The sequence below is a fragment of the Juglans regia genome, chromosome 2 (assembly GCF_001411555.2).
Source record: "Juglans regia cultivar Chandler chromosome 2, Walnut 2.0, whole genome shotgun sequence".
Lineage (NCBI taxonomy): Eukaryota > Viridiplantae > Streptophyta > Magnoliopsida > Fagales > Juglandaceae > Juglans > Juglans regia.
The window spans coordinates 7,514,058-7,532,172 of record NC_049902.1 but is presented as its reverse complement, the minus strand read 5'-3'; the positions used below and the strand labels follow the sequence as shown (position 1 = coordinate 7,532,172).

General features: G+C 37.2%; 2 protein-coding genes across 5 annotated transcripts in view; one reads left to right on the top strand and one right to left on the bottom strand.

Annotated features, from left to right (window-relative positions):
- The first annotated feature begins 1,981 nt into the window (after window positions 1–1,981).
- LOC109002532 lies at window positions 1,982–11,659 on the top strand. Of its 2 annotated transcripts, XM_018980321.2 has the most exons (9): window positions 1,982–2,081; window positions 3,029–3,458; window positions 3,588–4,333; window positions 4,968–6,770; window positions 7,961–9,058; window positions 9,575–9,679; window positions 9,839–9,928; window positions 10,477–10,587; window positions 10,666–11,659. In XM_018980321.2, the coding sequence occupies exons 1-9, from the start codon at window positions 2,022–2,024 to the stop codon at window positions 11,203–11,205; spliced, it is 4,983 nt and encodes a 1,660-aa protein (XP_018835866.2). In that variant the 5' UTR covers window positions 1,982–2,021; the 3' UTR covers window positions 11,206–11,659. The 2 variants fall into 2 exon arrangements, with proteins under 2 accessions (XP_018835866.2, XP_035543463.1); XM_035687570.1 differs by having other exon boundaries at window positions 3,029–4,333.
- Window positions 11,660–11,960: 301 nt separating this feature from the next.
- The window catches only part of LOC108979869 (DNA annealing helicase and endonuclease ZRANB3-like), a 36,045-nt gene continuing 29,890 nt past the window's right edge, over window positions 11,961–18,115 (bottom strand). For all 3 annotated transcript variants that reach the window (XM_035687567.1, XM_035687568.1, XM_035687569.1), the window contains 10 exons: window positions 17,270–17,518; window positions 16,992–17,144; window positions 16,809–16,910; window positions 15,812–16,126; window positions 15,534–15,721; window positions 15,365–15,467; window positions 15,050–15,195; window positions 14,716–14,795; window positions 12,919–13,094; window positions 11,961–12,588 (listed from right to left, as the gene is read on the bottom strand). In XM_035687567.1, the coding sequence (XP_035543460.1) occupies window positions 12,460–12,588; window positions 12,919–13,094; window positions 14,716–14,795; window positions 15,050–15,195; window positions 15,365–15,467; window positions 15,534–15,721; window positions 15,812–16,126; window positions 16,809–16,910; window positions 16,992–17,144; window positions 17,270–17,518 (1,641 nt within the window). In that variant the 3' untranslated portion in view covers window positions 11,961–12,459. The remainder of the gene's footprint in view (window positions 12,589–12,918; window positions 13,095–14,715; window positions 14,796–15,049; window positions 15,196–15,364; window positions 15,468–15,533; window positions 15,722–15,811; window positions 16,127–16,808; window positions 16,911–16,991; window positions 17,145–17,269; window positions 17,519–18,115) is intronic.

The window sequence follows — 18,115 nt, the reverse complement described above, 5'->3', positions numbered from 1 at the left end:
TACTAATAATATTTTATTCAACTTTTAACTTTCATCTCAACTCATGTCATCTCAACTCATTATAGATACAATAGCATTGTCCTTTCCATTTTACATGACTACCCTTCATCTTAAATAAAATTGTAAAATAGTTATAAATTAATTGTAAATTTATCATTTTCCGTCTCGTATTCATATATTTTTCATAGTTTTTTGTGGCAAGTAATCATTCATCTCTACTTTAATGTCATTTTAAATTACTATTTATTTTCAAAGTAATCGTTATAACCTAAGAAAAATTGAAAATATGATACCAATAGATTAGTTGAGTGACTCAGTTCAATGATTTCGTAGCAAAAAGATTAAAAGGATAATTATAATGTCGATTTTTGCGATAATCTAAAGCATTAGATTGTTGTGAATCTAATGTTCGGTGCTAGAAAGATCGAGAATGATTGCAAGATGGAAGATCTTAGATCACATTATTGCTTAGGACGTTGCTACATCCACATAGAATTACCGAAATTCTCCGTCGGAATACTTCAAATCTTTTATTTTTTTTACTTTTATTTTTACTATTTTTTAAAACTATTTAGATATTTTTTAAAAATAAAAAAATCACATATTTATTTAAAAATACTTACTTAATTATTAAGTAAACAAAAATTAAAAAATTCCGATGGAAGCCACCTTACATGGGAAAAGCATTTCCCTATCGCTTAAGAAGTTTATTTTTGAAAAATGAAAAAGTAATACAACTAAGTGACAACTCTTGCACAATTAACCATCAAGGTGGTAGTTCAGTCGGTACGAGCTAATATTACGTAGTCTCGAGGTCAGAAGTTCGAGTCGGACGTAAGTCGAAATCGCTTGCAGGAGTAGTGCCTAACTAAGGGTCTATGAGATGATATTTGGACTGGCTGACAGTTTGGTAGTACTGTGGTGATGGCTCAAACCGAATATTCTACAGCAGGGAGGGGCTCCTATGATCATGCCCAGGAAGGATAACTACGCTGATCGTCCCCTCCTCCCCTTATTGTTGAGAAAAAAAAAAAGCTCTTATACAACTATTTAATAAATTAATAATAACTACAAAATTTATTTAGATTTTTAAAAAAATAATATTTTATTAAGAAGTTGTGCATGCGTTGTAATTGAGTTGTTATTATGAAAAAATTTATCCTTATAACATATGAAAAAGACTTTTTAATCCGAACATATTTTCAATGAATCCCACAAATTTTCATAAAACAGCAAAAACAATCTATCTCCAAGAATTTTCTAAAAAAAAAAAAGAAAAAAAAAATAACATTCATGAATTCTCAATGATCATCATCATTTTGTTTTGCTTGATCCGCTTTCTACTCATAATTCCCATTCTTCTTTGTTTGAAGATGGTAAAGAAGTCATTGTGAAGTTAAAGTTACCACTTTTGGTACAAAATTTTATACCATTGAAGAGAAAAAAAATAAAAAAAGAACAACAAAGGACAGATCTGTAAAATCACTTTAGTACTCTGTCACCAACTCACAATCTTCTTCATTCTTTTCGCATGTATAAACTCCCCTCCCTCTACACCCTTACCTCCTTTCCCTCCCATTTCCCCCCAAATCAAAAACCCTAGAAAAACCTTCTCTACCTCAAGATCCTTTTACAGCTTAAATCCCGCTCTCCCACTTAGCATTTCCCGTATTTTGTTTCTGTTCCAGTGGAATTCTATTATCTGGGACTTCCTTGTCTCACTATAGCGGTCATTTCAAGGAAAATTTTCTGCAACCCATTGTTTCCTCCCGATTCTTTAAATACAAATTCTAATATTGTTCCCGGATTCCCCCAGTCTACCACTAATTTTCCGAATACCCCTTTCGATCTCAATAATTGTGATCGTCTATCATTCGAAATTTTGCATTTTCTATTTTGTATATAAAACGAATTTTTTTTTTTCTATGTGGGTTTTTTTGGGAATAACTGATACTTTGTTGTAATTGACGTTTTTTGGGGGGGGGGAGTGAGAAATTTTTTTCATATTTGATCAAGTTGGGATGGAGAACAGTGGGGAAGCAGTAGATGATCAGGGCTCGGGATGGTTCCAAGTGAAAAAGGTGTTCTTTTGTATTCAATTTATTCCATGAATGTCATCAGCATTATTCTGATTTGGTGTGCTTTTTATTTTTATTTTTATTTTTATTTTCTTCCCTTGTAAAAAAGATATATTTAGCTGTTGTTTGGTTTTCTTAGAAAGCTGTGGGAAAGGAAAAGGAAACAGAAAGCTGAGATTTCTTAAGGCGTGCATATGGTTGAATAAATTTATTTTTTAGCTAGTTTTTTATTCGAAATTATAATTTTAATGTACTTTTCTTTGAAGCATTGTCCCGGTAACTACCGCAGATTTCATTATCCAAATCAGTGTGAATGATTGCGCTTGATAGTTATGAAAGTTGGGAAAGGGAAAAGTGAAAACACCTCAAGCGAAATTAGTGAGTGGGACTTGGATACGAAAGTGGTGACTTCCACTCGTAACTACGAATTGCTTCATTGCATCTCAAGTTTTTTATTTATCTGTTGGGCTTTTCATTTTCATTTTTGTTGTTAACTTTTTTTGACAAGTATTTTTGGTGTGAAATTTTTAGTTATGCATTGATTTATTTGAGCTTAAAGTCCTTGACATTGTCTACGTCATAGAGGAACAAAAATGGCCCGGATGTTATTTCTTCCTCCTTTACAAAACAGAGGGTTTTGCAAATGTGCCTTACCCTAAATATAGGAGTCTAACTCAAAATAGATTGTTGCATGCATGAAACACAATCGAACAATCTTTTTAACCTTGCCGGCAATGTGTTTGACTTGACGTGTATTTCCAAGGTACACAATTGCACTATCATTACCTGCTTTTTGGATGAGAAGTGCCTTTTTTTATCAGAAGTGTTTATTTTGTGTTCTATGCGTTTTCTATTACATTTTTCCTTGTTTACATTATTAAAGGTTTCACATTATATATGATTCTCATACTTTAGCTGCATATATATTATTATAATTTCTTCTTGTACAGAAGCATAGAAGTAGTTCAAAGTTCTCTCTACAGAGTTGGGTTGGGGGATTCTCAGGAAAGAATCCTTCTAATTTTTTGCATTCTCAGCCCTCATTGAATGAAAATAATGGAAATTCAAGAGGTAAGCGCAGATCCCAGCTTCCCAAGGCAGGGGGAAATAATGCTGTAGGTAGCCAAAGTAGTGTTATAAATTCTATTCCTGTCCTGGATGAAGACAAAAAAGGCGTGCTCTTTCTTGACAAATGTGTAGTCCAACAAGATAATGAGTCTCCTAATTTGCTTCCATTACCTGTTGCAAATTTGAATGGTGGAACTGGAGATATTGAGAAAACTACTCAAAAAGACAAGCCTGATGTTGTTCACAAAATCAAGTGGGGTGATCTAGAGGATGATGCTTTGCTCCTGCATCATGAAAACACTGATGGAGCAGGTATAAAGTTTGGTGATATTGGAAGTCATAAACTGGATGCCTGTAGGAAGAATGTGAATAATCATTATGTGGTTTCCTCTGTTGCTTCTTGTGCTAACCCCCAACACAACAACTTGGTGGCAACTGCAGATGCAGATATATGTGGAAATGAGGTTTCTGAAAAGAACTGTATATCTGTAGAAGATGCAGAAGTACCGATTGCGAATGATCAAAAGCTTGATCCAGATGATGAAGTTTCGAACTGCAAGGATATACACACTGAACACGTGAAATCTGTAAATGGTGATCTTTCTAGTACTGGATTTTCATGTGCTGAAGTGGTAGGTATAGAGTTCAAACTTCAGGCACCTGACATCATACCTGACGCAGATGACACAGATAGTTCTGAAATTCCGGTGACAAGCAGGGGTTCAAGCGCGGCAGCAATTGACCAAAATGCTGAGTTATTTCCACCCAAAAAGAGTGGATCTGAAATATCAGGAGACTCTACTGTCACATACCCTATTGAAGATCAAGGGGCTCCATCGGAAGATACAATACATGATGATAGTTCAAGCATGCAGATTGGGAATTCCCTTGGAGAATGTCAAACGGGTGAAAGCAAAGAAAGGTTTAGGCAGCGACTTTGGTGCTTTCTCTTTGAGAATCTTAATAGGGCTGTAGACGAACTTTATCTTCTGTGTGAACTAGAATGTGATGTAGAACAGATGAAAGAGGCCATTCTTGTTCTTGAAGAAGCTGCATCTGATTTTAAAGAACTAAATGCTAGAGTGGAGGAGTTTGAGAATGTGAAGAGGTCCTCTCCTCAGCTAATTGATGGGGCACCAATCACATTGAAGAGTGACCATCGCAGGCCACACGCCCTTTCATGGGAGGTAAGCATGCTCGTGTTTTCATTTCTATTGTTACATAACAGCATTGGATGCTCATGTCACTATGGATTCTGTTAATAAACAACATCGAGGTCTGTTATTGGGCATGATATATGCTGATGCTCTCACTCAAGGATTTTGTGAGAAAAAATCAACTTCTGGAATAAAAAAGAACAAGAGAAACTTATTAGAAGGTAAATCTAAAATTTTGATGCTATGATGGTGTTTTGCTAGTGCTTATGTTTAACGAATCTCTTTGAGTCTATTATGCCAAGTCCAAAATCCCAAGAAGGATCAGAAGAAAAAGTGATTTTTATAATTTTTTATACCGAGGAAAAAAGTTTTCTGACCATATATTCTTGTAATAATTCGGTGTCTTGTAATCTTTTTCCAATAAATTGAATCTATGAATGTGATGGAATGTTCTTTCAATTTCTGATTGAATTGTCTTTGCCTTTGCACCTGCTTGCTTGATCTGTAGTTTTGGACTAGAGCAAGTATTGGGTTCAAAGATCATACCAATTTTTTGGCATTTTAATTGGTGTAAGGTCCCTAATGCTTCCTAGTAAGCATTAAAAAGTCTCTATCCACCTGTTTCTGCAATACAATATGGCTAGCCACTTGATGTTGAGTGCAGGTACGAAGAATGACGACTTCAACACACAAAGCAGAGATACTGTCATCATCTCTTGAGGCTTTTAAGAAAATTCAAAAAGAAAGAGCTAGTATGTGTACATCTAATGATGCAAAAATCCTGGGGTCCGAGTGTTATTTTCAGTCTGATGATAATCTGAATAAATCATCTGAGAAAACTGATGCAACACCCAATGCTAGGGATTCGCAAATAAAGTCAAGAAGACAGAGTGCAAGTACAGATTTGATTCTAGGAAATATTACTGGGGAAAAGCGGAATATTGAGTCAGGCAGGTCTTGCAAAGTAAACTTAGTACAAAATGGACGTGTCCCTCCCCATAACTCATCCTTTTCCGAATTTAGTTCCTCTAGGCCACCTCCTAGGGATATTTCTGCTGCTTTTACTGCTGGAAAGAGTAAGAGAGAACAACCTGGATCTGATGCAGATAGGTTTCTTTCTAAAAAAGAAAAAAATTTGGCAGAAAGTGTTGTTGAAAAAAATTCCAAATCTACAGATCATTTTAAGAGACAAATTCCTCTTTCAGAGAAAGAAAAGGAGAAGGAAAGGAGGAATGCAGCTCCTTGGAAATCCATGGATGCTTGGAAAGAGAAGAGGAATTGGGAGGAAATACTTTCATCTCCTTTCCGTGTCTCTACACGTGTATCACATTCTCCTGGTATGAGCAGGAAAAGTGCGGAGCGTGCACGCATATTGCGGGATAAACTAATGTCTCCTGAGAAGAAGAAGAAGAAAGCTGCTATTGATCTGAAAAAAGAAGCAGAAGAAAAGCATGCCCGGGCAATGAGAATTAGAAGTGAGCTGGAGAATGAGAGAGTTCAAAAGCTTCAGCGTAACTCAGAAAAACTAAATCGGGTAAATGAATGGCAAGCTGTCCGCAATATGAAGTTAAGAGAGGGAATGTTTGCTCGCCACCAACGTGGTGAATCTCGGCATGAAGCTTTTCTAGCTCAAGTTGTGAAGAGAGCTGGTGATGAAAGCAGTAAAGTTAACGAGGTTCGTTTTATTACTTCCTTAAATGAAGAAAACAAAAAGCTTATATTGCGCCAGAAACTTCATGATTCAGAGTTGAGGAGAGCTGAAAAACTTCAAGTTATAAAAACTAAACAAAAAGAGGATATGGCTAGAGAAGAGGCTGTGTTAGAACGCAGGAAACTCATTGAAGCCGAGAAATTACAACGCCTTGCTGAAACACAGCGGAAGAAAGAAGAGGCTCAAATTAGGAGAGAAGAGGAGCGCAAAGCATCCAGTGCAGCACGTGAAGCAAGGGCCATGGAACAACTTCGGAGAAAGGAGGAAAGAGTGAAAGCCCAGCAAGAGGAAGCTGAACTTCTGGCGCAGAAACTTGCAGAGCGACTTAGTGAAAGTGAACAACGTCGCAAGTTTTACCTGGAGCAAATCCGAGAGAGAGCTTCTATGGATTTCAGGGATCAACCTTCACCTTTGTCGCGCCGATCTGTAATCAAGGATGGGCAGGGTAGAGTTAATGAAGACTATCAAGCAAACATCATTACAGGCTTAGGAGGTTCTGCTCTTGCAATGGGAAATGTTACAATGCAACATTCTTTGAAGCGAAGGATTAAAAGAATTAGACAAAGGCTTATGGCTCTTAAATATGAATTTCCTGAGCCTCCCGTTGGTGCTGAAAATGCTGGTATTGGATATAGAACGGCTGTGGGAACTGCAAGAATGAAAATTGGGAGGTGGCTTCAAGAACTTCAAAGACTTCGGCAAGCTAGAAAAGAAGGGGCTGCAAGTATAGGGTTAATAATTGCAGAAATGATCAAGGTACTAATTGAAATGATTTTGTTAACGTCTAAGAGTAGTGTTTCGCTCTATGCAGCCATACACATGATTATTTTGATGTTTCCAAGCTGGCCACGTAAAATTGCTGAGATCAGAGTTTTTTTTAGAGGAAATTATCTCATTTGCATTCATATAAAAAAGTTGACTCTTTAGCTGTCTAGTACGTCCTGAATAGCATTTGAAGACAAGGCTGTGTTTGCGAAGCGAGACTACTTCACTTCACAAACAGTTCACTATTTTTTCATTAATGTTCACTACTTTTTCACTACTATTCACAGATCATATGAGATCACCTCAGCATCCAAATATAGCCTTAATGGCTTTGTTACTAGGATTTTGGGCTGGAACCCTTATCTGCCATTCCCAATGTAATTTTTTTAATGAGTGTTGCTAGGGGTACAACTTATACTACATATCATTTACAAATTAACATCGCGTTGGCCCCCGTGGGATATATGACATGGGGAGAGTCCACATGTTTTTGATGCCATGTGAGCTTTTAAAATATATAAACAAATTATTTACAGAAATTTTAAAAAATTAAAGCAATAAAAAACCTAAAAGAAAAGGTAGGTGGCAGCCACACTCCTGTTTTAAGGATGGGATGGCAGCACAGCCATCCCCCTGTTTGGTGAGGGAGCGGCTGTGAGGCTTCTTTTTAGTTTGGGTAGGGGTGGCCACTCATACATCCCTCTGTTTTAAGTTTTTTTTTTTTTCCTTGAGTATTTTGTAAATTATTGGTTTATTGTTTTTAACTTTTAAGAGGTTACATGGTATCCAAGACAAGTGGACTCTCCATGTTAGATTAGTGGCTGACATGGTATTGCCACATGGGCTGCCATGCCAATTTGTAAAGGATATGTAGTAAAATTTCACCGAAACATTTTTCTTGTTATATATCTAATGTGAGGTTGATTGTGCCCTTGAGATACATATATTCCAAAGGCTCATATATTTGGTCAATGTGAAATTTAAAATGTCCCAAGTTGCTTGTGGCAGCTCCTTCTATTCCCTTCTGTGGTTATAGTTGACAACGCTGTCCTTCCATTGGACCTCGTTGAAAATTTGCAATCTGTTCATTGTATGCATTAATCCTGCGGAAGATAGTGGTGTAATAAATCTACATTACAGTTTTTTCCCTAACTTAACATGGTCACATTCTTTGTGATTAGTATTTGGAGGGAAAAGACCCTGAGCTGCAAGCTTCTCGACAAGCTGGTTTACTTGATTTTATTGCTTCTGCCTTGCCTGCTTCTCATACATCAAAACCTGAAGCTTGCCAGGTGACAATTCACCTTTTGAAGCTTCTCAGGGTGGTTCTATCTGTGGCTGCAAACAGGAGCTATTTTCTTGCACAGAACCTTTTACCCCCAATCATCCCAATGCTATCTGCTGCACTTGAGAACTATATAAAGATTGCAGCCTCTTTAAATGTGCCGGGTAATATTAACTTTCCATCGAGTAAAACATCAACTGAAAATTTTGAATCAATCTCTGAAGTACTAGATGGTTTTTTATGGACTGTTACGACAATAATTGGTCATATAAGCACTGATGAAAGACAACTCCAAATGCGGGATGGTTTGTTGGAGCTACTGGTTGCCTACCAAGTTGTTCACCGGCTGCGGGATCTCTTTGCACTTTATGATCGGCCACAGGTGGAAGGCTCACCTTTTCCTTCTTCTATTCTCTTAAGCATCTATATGTTGGTGGTTTTAACATCCCGACCTCAGACTGATAGTTCCATTGACTGGGAATCTTGTCCTGGTGAAGTGGCTTTAGGAAATAAGAGTGATGAGGCTACACTTTTAGAGTCTGTTGATTCTGGATATTTTTCTGTAACTAACTTTTGTGGGGATAATAGACCGCCATTATCAGTGCTAAATGGTAGCACGGTTGTATATCTTCCAGATGTACCAGAGGATAGACCATTAGATGAATTGTCTGAGATAACTAAAAAAAATGTGTCATCCATGGGCAAGGACGCTGAAAAGGAGCAGAATGACAGTTCGGTTGAGGTGTGTAAGACCAACACTAACAAGACAGATGCTGCAGATGAATCTCAAATTCACGAGATTGTGGAGCCTTTTGCAGGTCATAAGGATGAGAAACACTCGGTCACTACAGAACAGAAGAGTGAAAACATTTTGAGATTGGATCAACCATTGTCTTTTCTTCTTTCTGCTATATCTGAAACGGGTCTTGTCAGTCTCCCGTCTTTGTTAACAGCTGTGCTACTGCAGGCCAACAATAGATTGTCCAACGAACAGGTAACTTTGCTGACTTTGAAAAGTTGCTAGACTGCACATATTTTGCAGAATTATTTTTGCTCCCCTTTTTGGTGTTAGGTTTGTTTAAAATTTTTGGCCAGTTGATATATAGTAATTATTATCGACAACTCCAGTAGCCGTCGTTAGGATTAAGCTGTAATATACCATTCTGATATATTTTACCTCAATTTTGTGATAAATGGTGAGAAAATTCCCCAGCATTCATTTGCTGATTTAATGGTATGATAAGGCTCTCTACAATTCCCAGAGTTCCATTTTGTGGCCAATAAGGATTTTGAGAACTTTTTCAAGTTAAAATCTTATTACACAATACAGATCCCCTGGGGGGTGGGGGTGGCAGCTTTGGATACTGTCCTACCCTCCAGCAGTTTTGCATAAGTAGCTGTCCATTAACTTGCTGGGGACTTTTTCCATTGTACCTTACAATGGGCCCTAGAACTTCTTTCTGAAGTAATCTAAGAAAATTATGTAAAGGCAACTTCTATTCTGTTTCAGGCCTCATATGTCCTTCCGTCTAATTTTGAAGAAGTGGCAACTGGTGTGCTGAAGGTACTGAACAATTTGGCTATTTTGGACCTCAAATTTATGCAAAGAATGCTGGTAAGTTTGTTAATATTACTTACGACTTATGGACTTGTTTTAACATTGTGGCATTTCAAAGTTACGTTCATTATGATTTGCTAAAAAATTGTGCAATATTCATCCCTAAGAACTCTTTTACACCGAGCTGACTCTTATTTTCTCCTGCTTTGCTCACAGGCAAGGTCAGACCTGAAGATGGAATTCTTCCATTTGATGAGTTTCCTACTCTCCTATTGCACCAGCAAGTGGAAAATAGCCAGTGATAAGGTAATTTGATGTTTGGTGCTGTATTAAGGACACGGACGTTAATCATGCCTAAGACAGATGTGTCCGGATGTTTTTTTTCTTCACACTCACTTTTCACTGGCCACTTAATTGATCCATGAACACGCGTGTCCTAGTTAAATGTTTGTGTGGGACCCCCATGGTACCATATAAACAACCAAACAACCAAACAAATTTCTGAGGAAATAAGTTCACAAAAAAAAAAAAAAAAATCAGATTTAGCATCTTTTTGATGGTTATTATCATGACTGACAAATACTCGTGCATCAATACATGTAAAGAACATTTAAATTACAACTGCTGTGAAGAAGGCTCCATGTATTTTTTTTTTCGAATGGCCTGTATGGACATTTACAATTAATTTGTGGATTACCATGTTTTAGCAATGTATTATTCCATGCAACAACTTATTCCATGTATTGAACTCTGTTTATGGAATTTTGGCTGCATTAGGTATGCTAATTTAGGTTTTGAGCATTTAGGGAAGCCTTAAACTAATATACGTGCGCATTTGATTTAATGTGTCTCAGGTTGGTTTGCTTCTACTTGAATCTCTTTTGCTTCTTAGTCACTTTGCATTGTTCCACCTGGAGAATCAAGCTGTCTTGCGATGGGGAAAGAGTCCTACTGTCCTTCACAAGGTCAGTGAAACGTTTCACAGAACTTTTCTAGCATCGTTATATTATACTGATAAAACCTAATGATTGAGATGTGGACAGGTGTGCGATCTTCCTTTTGTGTTCTTCAGCGACCCCGATTTAATGCCTGTCTTGGCTGGAACACTTGTTGCTGCCTGTTACGGGTCTGAGCAGAACAAGGGTGTGGTTCAGCAAGAAATCAGTATAGATATGCTACTTTCGTTGTTAAGATCTTGCAGAAACATTTTGCCTTCTGTTCAGTCCAATTCAACTTTAGACAATTCAATGGGGGACGATTCTAGTGAAATTAATCTGCTGGGTCCTGAATGTAAAAAGCCTCAAGTGGAGAGTGCCCTAAGATTTAGCCGCAACAATGCCAGGAGTGCTAGAGCTTACCTGGGAAAAGCTGGCAGTTTGGTAAACAGCATTAGAAATGGCAAGATGAGGAACCAAAGAGATGGGAAAACAACGAAGGCGAGCGAAGAAATGGCTCTAAAGCAAAACCTACCGGCTTCAGAAACTAACACTGTTATGCTGTACAGTAGATTCCCTAGTAGTTTCATTGATAGAGCAGAGCGTTTCTTTTCAGTTGGCTGCCTCAATGTGGGTGATGAAGCATGAGTTCACCTGCAATCGAGCTCTATTTTTCTGCTGGACATATTCTTCAGTGCGCACCCAAAATTTTCTGAGGCGTGTTTAGAGATTATTCTAAATCTGAATTTCTCACACAGGAGCTTCCACTGAAGCTGGCTTGAGGCAGGTATACACTTTACCAGATTGAGTAATGAGCATCACTGATGGAGGACCATTTTTGGGACAACTCAATGACACAAGATATATATATATATATATAAAAGATGGATTTCGTTGGGTCTGTTTTGAGGACCGTGATAGAGCTCTGAAATATAGTGAGAATTCAGTGATCTGTATTATAAAGCTGGCATTGAATTCTAAAACTAATTTAACTTAATTTAAAATAACACAAGGTGTCCAAAAGAACACTTGTTGGGTGGAAAGGATATTACTCTCTGTCTCTTGTTCACGTCTCAATTTTAACACATGCTTGTATTGTATACGGTCATGATGCTTTTCCCCCCATACGTTATATGCACTTCCCTGCTTTATTTTTTTCTCTGAATGCGCGTAAGAGAACTCGAACAAAATTTGACCTTTCCCCAACTTGAGTGATATGCTGACTTTACATAACCAGCCGCTAATACCAGCAACACTGATTTGAATCTGTGGCCATATGTCTTCGATGCTACAGAAAATGAAAGCACATTTCACGTTGAGATTTAAAATTTTCCCAACAGCCGGGGGGGATCATATTTTCCTGTCATACCGAACACAAGATAAACCATGGCTAGTTGGCATTTTCCTTAAGTAGTCTTTTTTTATTCTAACTCAATCATCTCCAGGTTTTCTAAATCTGATATTTACAGCCTATCTTGAAACAAATAGGATGCAAGTTGAATGTCAAGACAGGACAGGACAACCCTATCTCCTTGAGTAGCAAGGAATGCTCAGTTTACAGATAATTCTATCAAAAAATTAATTACAACTATTTGTACAGCTGAACAACAGGTGGGATTGGTTGGATGACAACTGAACTGGATTCTGCTTGCAGATGCTTCACACTACGGGAAATCTTCAAAGCATCCATCCTCTGGGGATTTATTTTCACTTCCAGTAATCATCCTCCAGAGAAGCCACAAAAGAACTGCTAAAAGATGATGATAGACTAAAATGGCAAAATTCTTCTAAAAAACTTAGTCATAACTCTTCAAACATTATACCAAACTCATCTGGCATGAATGGAGCATATTCAAACTAGATGCTGCTAGCAGTTGCTTGTACAACGTAGGAATCTTCTTACTAAGCTTCGGGCTCGTCTAATATTTCATTTCCAGTACCTGTGGCTCTTCCTACAGAGTAGGCACTACCGGGAACTGTCACTAAAAGCTCACCCTCTAATATGTTCTGTTTCTCTGAATGCCCTTGGTCCTGAAATTGAATAGGCTGATCAGGTTGTAAGTTCAAGCACATTCACTAATATATTTACATCTCAAACCATTTACCAAAAGGTGCGGTCAGAATATATGGTCTTGCATTCTATAATATATGATCATCAGTGATATAACATTAATCTAGCATTAGCATGTCATCACTACCATTATTAATGGTCGGTTAGAACTTAGCAGCTACCAGATTTATGGTCAGATGTATATAAGGCATCCTGGCATACCAAAATGCATTAAGTTGCAAAGAATTTAGCTATATTTTGCCTAAATGGTAAACTTCATGAAAACAGGAATCTGTAGTCTAAGAAAAGACCTCAACATTATTCTCGGTCTCTTTAGTGTTCTGTCCATGTTTAAGGCCATGCATAATGGCTTTGAGTTGTTTCTTAGCTTTGGCCCTTGTCGTGCGTCGTTCTGCACATTGCGCTGTCGTAACATCATAATGACATGCCACACAGAGAGTTCTCATGTTCTCTAGCCTGCATTCGCCTACAGAAATTGAAGAAAAGTTTTTATGAAAGCTTATAAATGTAACCAGCCTATATGGTATAAGGGTAATCAAAACCAAAATCAAAAACAAAAAAACAGGCTGTGAAAGAATCGGATTGCTTAGCCAAAAAGAGGCTTTAAGAAAAGATACTAACCCTTTCCAAAATTATGGCAAGAGTAAAAAAGAAAAAAAAGTGATAGCAAGGCCACCACCAGAAACTGTTATTCTCTTCAGAATTCAGTTAAGAGACTTGATGATTATCACTGTCTATTGTATAGGCTGATATTATCCGAGACAAATCAGTATTATTTATGCTCCAATCAGATTGTAGTCCTGTAAACAAATGTAAGGGCTCCAGAACCATTATGAATGGCTTAGGAAAACTGATTTGCTCAGAAATGGACTAATGAGTACGTTGTTGGTTTTGCACGAGTGGCACAAGATTCTGATTGCTGTATATGGAGGTCAGTGCAACACAGTGGAGTGTGGCTATGCTTACTTCTGGCTGACCTCGTACTTGGACGTCCTTGGAAGCCCGTGAAAGAAAGGGAAAAAATGATGAAGTGACCCAAAGGCAAGTATTAGGAAGTAAAACCAATTCCACTACATTCAATTAATTAACGAGGAAACTCTATACATGGTTTTAGGGGAACACACTTTTCACCTCCCAAACTGTCATCCTTTCTGCAATGTAGACCTAAACTACAACTATTTTGACACATTGCACCCTCAGACTACTAAAGAGTATAAATGTACACGCTTTGTAAGAATCCAACTTTCAATGTTTTTCTTTTTTGATAAGTAAGAGATAAACTTTATTGATGTGAATGAAATAGGCATGTACCAAGTACACAGAATCCAACTTTCAATATTATGCAACACCACCTATTTTTCATCCATTTTAGTGGCCAGAATTGGATGATAGTGGGTGTTATGTGGGGAAAAGTGGAAGTTTGAAAATGCAGTTTGTCAAAAGCGGAAGTTTGGGTACCACATTCAAAAGGCGCAAATTTATTGGTGCAAAGGGAATTTCTCCAAGATTTTAGCTTGTATAATTATTCATAACACACATCAAGCTTCGGATTAAAGGGGAAATATCACCTTTTATCAAACGTTTTCTCATAATGTTATAGATAGTTACTAAAAACTATCACAGAAGGGATTATAATCATTATGATTCACCTTTTATTTTCTATAATGCTAATATTCACTTCAAAATTAACAGAAAGGGACTTATATTTCCTATAATGTTAACATGCACATCAACATTGGCAGAAAAAAATGAACTTTTGACACTAATCCCCCTTTTTTGTTTGGACCACCTTAGGATGGCTCCATAAATCTTAAACACTGTTTTGCATATTGACAAGATCAACTGTTATAGAATTGTATCTTCATCACAGAGTGATTATGATAATAAGTTATGTTGGAGTCCATATACCATGAACAAGATGATATTATCTGTGTTGAGTGATTTACAAATCTACAAATTCAAGGAAGACAATGGTGAGGCAGGAATCCCAACTGCAAACATAAAACGGTACAACAGACATAAAGTAGATGGGCCACCCTTCAGAAGAGAGGAAACCCTAAACAATAATTTCTGGACAAAATATATACCTCCACCTCGGTAGACAGGAACGATGTGATCTGCATGCCATGCATTGCCCTCAGTGGGATCATTAACAAGCTTATCAAGGCTGCAGGAAATCAAACAGATATTGTCAGGTTTTGGATGATCACTGCCATTTGGAATGAAGCAATATCAGTCTATCAAAACTTGTTCAATAATGGACAACATTATTTATTCTAAAGATGGAGTACATAATTTGTCACAATAAAAGAACATAAACTTAGAAAGGATTTCTTGCCCTATCTAAATGCAGCCAAACAAACACAACACTCAACTTGTAATGATAAATAAAATTAACACACTTTCCATCTATCAACTTACAAGTTCCTTCGCCTAGCCACATTTGGTGCAGCTTTCTCAATGTACTCTTGTCGTCTTGATAATGATAAAGGTCTTATGTCCTTCACAAGCTTATGACAGTCTAATTGGCAGACAGTGCAGATACCATGTTCTATTTGAAAAAGTTCCTGAAGATTCAAGGTTACTAGAGATAAATATAATTAAGCAAAAACCGAGTGAGATATATTGAGAAATCACCCAATATATTTAATTGAAAATGCCCCATGTAGGTGAAGATAAGATATCTTAGACGAAATTAAGCTCATTTTAATTGAAATGCATAATTCATCTTCTAACCTGACGCAAGGACCTGTTACTAGTTCTTATACGAAATTCTTCATAGCAGCCTAGATTACAGAAAAGATCCTCAAAATATTCTGGTGTCTTGGCATTGTTGCCCCTGAAAGTAATAAATATCAATCAAGTAATCCATATAGTTATAGCAAGATAATTTATCTGGACTTACTTGCACGGTGCCTGACAGAGTTTACAGAGAGGTTCATCTGTCAGGGTCCAACCCTGCATGTATTCTTTCTCCTTTTTGCCATAGCCTTTGCATAAATTAACCTTTTTCCACTCAGCATTTGATGGTAAAGGCTGACTAATCTCATATAAAGGTGTACTGCGTCTCTTGCTTCCACCTTTCAGCAGTCCCTGGGAAAGAAAAGTATAAAATTATTACCAAGTCATATAGATAATAATCTTCAACATAGAGTCAGCCTCCAAATTATCAATTAGACAGACCCCATTGTTGTGGTTACTGCTTTCGCTCAAGCAGCACAACTCAACAGTTAGAGGAAGTTGCAAAGGTTTCCCAAGTAACTTTCTTCGGTCAATGGGCCTTAATCTACTCCACTCATTCACAAACGCCACAAGAATGTGCCTATAAGCTGGGTTGTCCTTAAAAGATTTGACAATTGCCCCTTTGCCATCCTCTTCAACTGGAGAATTTAGTGACTCAAGTTCCTCTGGTCGGAAATTCTCAAAAAGTGGCCTTGGTCTCAAATCAGTCCCAGGAATGCAAGAATACAAGTGGATCCTCTCAGTATATTGGCTTACCTGAAGAGAAACTAAAGCAGATCACATTTATTAAACATTCAAAATGACGCTGTGTACTCAACCGACTTGTAGATTGTAACACAAATCAGATATAGCCCAGGGACAAGATGGCACAGGTGATGTTCTGCTATGGAGCAAACAGCCATCTTAGTAATAAATCCAAATTCTAGGTATCAAGATACAATATAGGCCTGAATACATAGAGCACCAGAGATTGAGCTTAGTTTGAAGCCCAGCTGACAGACCTTTAAGTTTCTTAAGAAGAAAAAGGCTCTAGTTCCTAGGTGTAAACAAACATTTCCTCCAAAGTTTAAAAGATCTCGAACGTCAACCAAAGAATGGTGATTAAATCCCGTACAATCATACTGAGTTTACATTTTGATGCCTAATACTAACTGTTTCAATTTTAGGACATTCTGAATCTGAGTACATAAATGAGAAACAAGTTACAATCAATCTCTGAATTTGCCTAATTTATCAGTTTATTACTCTACCACAAAGATCTTGTAGACAAAACTGCATTCAGGACAACAGCCATCAATTTTTAGCAACTTTATTGTGCGTTCCTTTAGAAAGATGAAGACAAACTACCACATCAAATTTGCGACACATAAAGACTACAACTTATCCTCATCATAATTGTTTAGGACAGGAAACAAATAGCTAGGTATCAATGCCTTGCCTCAAATCGCAAAGAATCTACTTGGTCAAAGTAACTTTCATCAGATTCAATTGGCTGAACAGGACCATTCGAATCTAGCGTTGGTGGGTGTAATGTCAGTTCCTGCATTTATAACAATATTCCACAATATGAATTAATTGGTTTAGTGAATCAGTCTGCGCACAAGAATTACTCCAGTAGTACCTTTTGAAGTCTATGGTTATCTTCACTGCCCTCATTCAATTTACAGGGTGAAATTTTGCCGGCACTTCCAATTTCAGCTTCAGAATCATTTCCTTCCAATATTCGGTTTAAAACAGAAGCCTTGGTGATAATTTCACAAGAAACTGCATGAGCCTATTCTTCCAATAAAAATTGTCTATAAGCAAACTAAAGAAGCAAATTTATAGCAGAAGGGAACAGGAAAAAGACAAGGAAAAAAATGGGTTCTTTTAGTATTTTCTTCAATGTCGAAGTTTTACATTGGCATGAAGATCATCTATATGGGTCAGAATGCCACCACTAGAGCTACAAGGTCTTTCAAATCCCCCATTTTTTTCAGTAGCTACTTCGGCAGATGCATCAAATGGATGCAAATTCTCAGCTAAGCCAGAATCTGGCAATTTATCTGTCCCTCTAGAAAATTTAGCAGATGCTGATTTTTCCATAATCTGATTTTTACAACTTCCATCAGTTTTATCAGATGTTTCCAAATAAGAGACACCATCAACCTGCCAACAAAAAGGAATATGTTGGTAGATAGAAGTTAGAAGACATTAGCAACAGCAACATAAATAAAGATTAATGAACCAGCTAAAGAAGTCCAGACCTCTTTCAAAACAAAAACAATGGCTAATACATTCGGAAAAGAATGAATAACTTCTATTCAAGGATAACAGCGTAAGCCAAAAAATATTATCGAATCAAAAAGGGAAACCTATTTCAATAAAACGACTATCATTAATCTCCTATCCACTTCATTTTTCCCAGAAGAGAGTCTAAAGAGCATGAGATTACTCATTTTCCATTGTACACTATGATTGTAAATCAAAGACAACTAGAGGACAACAGAGGCTCTCAAGACACTGGAAATCAGACAGCAAGAGAGAGGGAGGGAGGGAGGTAGAGTCAATGATATCATTTTTAAAGGGCAAACACTTTGTATCTGGATGTCAGCCCACAATTGTTCTAGTCAATTTTATTCTTATTTAGATTTTTTGTTTGTCTATTTGCCTTATCTCCCTTGCTAGGTGCCCCTCCTGTATACACCATGTCTACTTGGATAGCACCCCATTGAGTGTTTTAATAAAAATGAATTACTTGTACAA

Excerpts from the sequence above, each read along its gene's own strand:
- LOC109002532 (XM_035687570.1), top strand. The coding sequence starts at position 2,022 with ATGGAGAACAGTGGGGAAGCAGTAGATGATCAGGGCTCGGGATGGTTC. Across the intron at positions 9,059-9,574 it reads ATAGATTGTCCAACGAACAG|GCCTCATATGTCCTTCCGTC; the intron begins GTAACTTTGCTG and ends ATTCTGTTTCAG. Across the intron at positions 9,929-10,476 it reads GGAAAATAGCCAGTGATAAG|GTTGGTTTGCTTCTACTTGA; the intron begins GTAATTTGATGT and ends AATGTGTCTCAG.